Raw genomic sequence first — 6,000 nt, forward strand, 5'->3', positions numbered from 1 at the left:
ATTTTCCTTAAGCCTAAGTCATCCTTTTTATATTTGAATTCATTTATAAATGACCTGTCATTAGCAGACATTGAACTAGGTGCAAACATTTTATTACAGTAGGGAGATGCATGAGCAGGCATAAATTTCACCCCTTAATAAGTAGAGTATGCAATTTAATTTGATCAAGAATAATTAAATTTATACAAATTCAGGAAATGTATTCCAGAGAGGACAAAACTTCAATAGGTGAAATACATGTAAATAGGCAGTTTTACATTTGAGCAAGAGAAACAGACCATGCCTCAATTCCCACTACAGGAAGTACAGTATTTAAGCAGTCAGAGCTGCTTTTCGGACTACATGACAGAAACTTCAAGGACCTGATTCCACAGCTCTTACTGTTTTTGTCTTTTGGTGGGAGGTTTTCTTTCTATGAGTACGGAAAGCAGTGGGGAGGCCAAATTTTTTCAGAATTCAGATAAAGACACACACCTACTGTATAATTTATGGGCAGGACACAAGCTTCCATTTCAAACAGATCCTCACACGGCTGTGCTTAGAAACTTTTTCAAAATCATTAGCAACCAGGAAATACCAGACAAGCTATTTCATGAAGTAGGAAATTAACATGGGACTATGCAGAGATTCCAGTTCAGCTGCAGCCTGGGTTTCAGACTTACTGCTTTTAAAACAGGTTTTGTATTTGAAATTGATGTGAGATTGATACTAATTTCCTAAATCAAATCCTCCATCAGTAATATATTTATAGTAATGCCGATTGCCATTTACTCCCCTGTCAACATCCCTGACTGTGCTGGAGAGATGCTTCTCCTTGGGAGTGAATGGGAGGAAACCTGATCCATCCTCTGTCTGCTGGGTTGCCACCAGGAGTGAAATGTGATAGCAATTCCCGCCATGGGGGCATCTAGTATTCCAGCCAACACACCTCCCGTGGGCACCCAAACAGCTGGCATTTGGCAAAAAAAATCTATTCACTTGCTGGACTTGCTTCAAAAAGCAACCAGAGATAATCTCCTTTCCCACTTCTCCTCAGGCCCCATATTCTCCCCATGACTTTGCCATTCCCTAGCAGAAGATACCCAGTTTGAAGGCTGGGGATGGTGGTGGGAAAGCCAGGAGGACAGTATCTTATTATAACAAGCCCTGGTTCAGAACTTATGGTTTGGAGCAGTTTTTAACTATTTGTGAGAAAAAGTCCCTTTGGTTTTGCACTTTTTAAAGTCCCCTCTGTGTGTATGACAAGCGGGAAGGGCAGAGTTAGACAGAAATAATTGCAAAAGCAAGTGAGGCCCAGGGAACCTGACACATGGCAAACATTTTCACGAGACAGAACACTGCAGATATGAGGGGCTTCACTGATTGTAGCACCATTACACTGAGGAACATCCAAAAATATTCAGTAGCTGAAAACAAAGCCACACCTATTGATTCCCAAAGTTTTTCTCCTCACGAAGAAAGGTAAAGAGGTAAATAATTGCAGCAATCAAACGCAGCTCCTCTATCGAGGATATGAAATCTGAAACCAAGGGGTTTCAGCCAACCATAAAACCAAAGCCTCCTGATGCAACGCTGCCAGAGACTTACACACAGCCCGTCGGACTCGCCATCCCTCCCTGCCGCACTTGTCCCCGTCTCCGGAGCTCTGAACGGTGCCGGTTACCGGTGCCGGTGGGGCGAGGCCCCCGGGGACGGCAGGGGAGCCCGGGAGGGGGTCCGCACATGGAGGGGGGCCTGCAGCCAGCGGTGGGGGGAAAACGCAAAGCAGAGAACATTTGGAAAGGAGCCACTCAGTCCCATCTCTGGAAATAGACCAGCTCTAGGAAGGGACAAAAAAAAAAGTGCAGCAGGCCGAAAATAGCTAAATAAACTGCAATTACAGCCAGCGTTAGTTGCCTAACCTGCCGGATTTTCTGCACGGTTGGATCAGCGGCAGATGCTCGCTCATTTGATGACTTTTGAGACTGAAAAACCCAGCGGGTCCCGAAAAGTTTGGCGGCAAAGGGGGCGGGGGGCGGTAGCGGGGCCCCGTGCCGCAGCGGGGATGGGGTCGGGGAGCTGCCGCAGAGGGGGAGCCCCACGGCCCGGGGGCACCAGGCCAGGACGGGCATCGCGGCACCGCTCCCCGCGCTCGACCCCAGCCTGAGTGGAGATGATCTGCCGTCAGAGCAACAGCGCCTGTGACCGAGCTACCAGCTAATCCGGCCAAGCGGATTATTAGCCTCCTCAGACAGAGAGCCGCAGTTCGGCGCTCCCGGAACGGAGTGCCAGCACGGGGCGTGCGGCTCGGCCGGGCTCGGCGTCCCGGCGGCTCCAAGTGGGAGCGGAGCAGAGCAGCGCACTGTGCGGGCGGGCAGCGACCCCGCGGACCTGGCCGGAGCCGTAGCACCCTTCAGGGCCCCACTCCGCGCCCCCTGCCCGCTCCCCCCCGCCCACCTCGCTCGCTTAGACGAGCTCCCCCCACTCCTTCAGAAGAGGGGCTCAGCCCTCCTCGGGCCAGCGCAGCCCTCGGCAGGCAGGGTGGCGGCGGGGGGAGTGCCGCTCCTGCCAGCCAAATCCACTCGTCGTCCCATGCAGAGGGAGCAGGGAAGTGCGGCAAAGTCCCCGGGGAGGTGGAAAGCTGTGCCGCGGTTGTCTGGCACTCCGAGGGACACAACTCGGCTTCAGGGGCCGATATCCTGACAGACTGCCCTCCGCAAAGAAGGAGCACCAATCTTTAGGGGTGGACCAGAGTGTGTGTGTGTGTGTGTGGAGGGGCACACGCTTCACCCCCCGGTATGCAAACTGAAAGGCCTAGAAACCACCAGCCCTCGTCCTGCCCCTGCCGCCCTCCTCCAAATCCCTTCCTCAGGAGCATCGCCTCTTGCCCAGAGCACCACGGCGCTGGAGCCGGCCCCCCCGGGGCTGGGAACGACGGCAGCGGGCAGGGCAGGCAGGGCCACGCCGCCGCTCTGCCCTGTCCCCTCTGCGGTCACGGCCCCTGCGTGCGTGGCCCGGGCCGGCGGAGAGGGGCATCCCCAGGGGCTGCGAGAGGTTGGTCGGCCGTCCTGACCCTGTCTGGCACATCCCGCCCGGGGGGGCGCACGGCTAGGAAGTGGCCCCCGGCTGGCTGCAGTGCTAAGGGACGAGTGAAGCGAAGGGCACTTTGCGGGAGGCTGAGCGCAGCCTCCGGCGGGGCATTTCAGCCTCTTTGGAATGCTAAGTGGCTGCTTTTCACTGCTGCGGCAGCGGCGGGGGGGAAAGGGGCGAGACGAGCTGGCAAACGGACGCCGGGGGCGGGGAAGGGTAAATCCGCCGAGGTGCCCACCTCGAGTCTGCACCGGACCTGGGCTGAGCAAAGCAGCAGCCGGCAGCCCGGCTGCCTTGAAGGAGAGGGGTGCGGGCTGCCAGGGCTGCTGCTTGTTGATGTTGGGGTGTCAGGCAACGAGAGCCTATGATCTACTACACTGCAGTGCCAGCGTCAGGAGCCTCCTGCTCGGGAGCTGCCACTGCAGGGCAGCCAGCACACACACACACCAGCGCGCACACACGGCATCCCTCCCCTCGCAGCCCGGGCTCCGGCGGCTCTCGCCTCCCCAGGCACGCAAGTGCTTGCAGACAACCTGCCGGCCGGGGTGAGCGAGCAAGGCGGCGTGGGGGACCAGAGGCCGGCGGAAGGGCCGGTGTTTCCCCAGAAAAGCTCCCGGCTCTCCCGCCCGCCGAGCATCCCTTCACGCCCACCTTGCTCGCCAAGCCGCGGGCTTGGCCGCACGGACGCCCCGAGCAAGAGGGATGCAACAGCAGCAGCGTGACCCCCAGGGACCAGGCGGCCCAGAGCACCTGCATTTGCATTTCTTATGTAATGTACTGCAAGTTTCCCCCTCGGAGCCGGGCTGAACCGAAGCGCATGATCCCGGCTGCCAGGCAGACATAGAGACGGACGCAGAGACACCGGTGCGTGGCACAGAGGGGTCATCCCGGCAGCGAGAGGCGGAGGAGCGGCACAGCCAACCCGGCGGTGCTGCTGCTGCCACTCGGCATAGCTGGCTGAGTTGCCGTCTGGGCACAAGCCCCAAGAAAGTGTCCATCCCCTTTCCTCACCACCCTCCACCCTCCTGGCCTTGAGTGCCGAGGGTGAGTGATAACGGGGAGCCCCCAGGCCGCGGGAGGGGGGTGTCTGGCTTGACTTTAGAAAGCCGAGCGAGGCGGTGGGTGGGTGTGTGTGCGTGTGGGGTGACATACTGCAAGCTATTCAGAAAGTGCTGTGCAGGACGCGAGCCCCGGCACACTCACCCACCGCAGGCAGGGCCGGCTAACACCAGCACAGGAGAGCCAGTCTCCTCTTCCCAAAACTGACTGGGGGGCCTCCCGCGGTCGGGAGTGGGGGGCTCCACCGCCTTCCCCACAAGAAGGGTACTGATGTAAAAGTTTCCTCCTTGGAAATAGCACATAGGAACTAGGAGATGCCGGCTGGGCGAGGGTCGCCTTTGATTTTATTTTTTTACCCCTTTTCGGTGGTGACAGGGGCTGAAGCTAATACAAACCGCTCCTTGCTTATTCATACACGTATGCACATGCATGTCCGTGCTGGCCTCGATATATCCCCCCTTCTCCCCTCAGCAGGATTGCAGATCTACCTCGGCGAGCAACAGACAGGGTAGCATTAAAGAAAAACAACGCATTGCAATGGATTGCTTACCAGTTGGGTTCTTGTTTTTCTTAAGACTCTTGCCACAAAGACACTGCAGCATATGCGATCCTTTGCTGAAAATGTTCCAAAGAAACCACATTGATTTGGGCGAAAAGCAATCCAGCAGCTTATACACCCTGAGAAAGAAGAGATCCTTGTGGTTGCATAATAATAAATTGAGATCAGTTCTCCTGAAGAGGGGCACCAGTTTTATCATAGAAAAAGCGATTATATTCCGATCTTCTCCCAGTTTTTTTTCCTCACGTGGTATATTTCTTTGAGACTTTTCAACGGATGCTTTTTTTTCAGCCAGGCTGAACGGTTGTTCCCCCTAGACCAACAGTGAATTATAACCAAAAGCGTGGAGAGCAAATAGAAGGAATCCCTTTTTTCAGCGTGAAGCCAAACGAAAAGTAAGGTAGTGAAATCCCAGCCGAGGCCAAAACCTCATCGGAGACACCGGCAAAACGCGGAAGAAAGATCCCCAGAGAGAAAACCATAGCCTGGTACTTGACTGCTAGGAGGATGGGTGGATCTGCAGAACAAAAGCCACGGCAGGATCCATCCTACTGAACGACTGCCATTGTGCAGCCCCGCGGCGGGAGAGCGCACCGCCAGCACCCGGCGAAGCCCGGCTGAGGCGCAGAGACCGCTGCCGGCCGCGGGCGCGGACCCCGCCCGCAGCCCCCGCCGATGCCCCGCAGCCCCCGCCGCCGCCCCGCGACGCCGCCCGCCCTCGCCCGCGCGGGCCGCTCGCCTCCGGCCCCGGCTGCCGCTGCGCCCGCTCCGCCGCGCAGGAGGCAGCACCCCCGCCCCGCGCCGCCCGCCCGCCGCAGCCTCGGCGCCCAGTCGCCGGCGGGCGCCGGGGGAGGAGGAGCCGCCGAGCCCCGCCGGCCCCGATCGCCGTCACGTAGCCACGTGCGGCCCGGCCCGGCCCGGCACCGCCCGCGGGCAGCACGGGTGGGCTGCCCCGGGCCCGCCGCCGAGCGCGCACCCCTGCGCCCCTCGCCCGGAGTGCCCCGGGCCCTGAAATCCGTCCCTCCCCCGAGTGTGGCTCTTGCCCGTCTCGGCCACGCCGTGGTCTCAACGGTCAGGAATGACCAAGGCAGTCGCGAGCTGAATAAATCAGCCCGAGAGGGGTGTTTCTTTCTGCAACCTGCTGGCACCAGACCTAGAGAGTGTCCTGGTGAGATCTGGGGGTTGCCCCAGCAGAGGAAAACACCGTATCTATGATGGTGTTGTGAAAAACGCCGATGATGCCATGAGCAGTGGAGTCCTGGGCCGGGAGTGGGGTTCCCGAGTACCACAAATGCCCAGAGAGGCAGTGCTAA

At 58.1% G+C, this 6,000-nt stretch overlaps 1 protein-coding gene across 2 annotated transcripts in view; it reads right to left on the bottom strand.

The window, feature by feature from the left end:
- Positions 1 to 5,320, bottom strand: part of FGF14 (fibroblast growth factor 14) — a 380,196-nt gene extending 374,876 nt beyond the window's left edge. Inside the window, exon 1 of one of the 2 annotated variants that reach the window (XM_066545157.1) lies at positions 4,679 to 5,320. In XM_066545157.1, the coding sequence (XP_066401254.1) occupies positions 4,679 to 4,886 (208 nt within the window). In that variant the 5' untranslated portion in view covers positions 4,887 to 5,320. The remainder of the gene's footprint in view (positions 1 to 4,678) is intronic. The other variant, XM_066545155.1, reaches the window with a different exon arrangement.
- Between the last annotated feature and the right edge of the window lie 680 nt (positions 5,321 to 6,000).

Source organism: Molothrus aeneus, chromosome 2 (assembly GCF_037042795.1).
Source record: "Molothrus aeneus isolate 106 chromosome 2, BPBGC_Maene_1.0, whole genome shotgun sequence".
Taxonomy (NCBI): Eukaryota; Metazoa; Chordata; class Aves; order Passeriformes; family Icteridae; genus Molothrus; species Molothrus aeneus.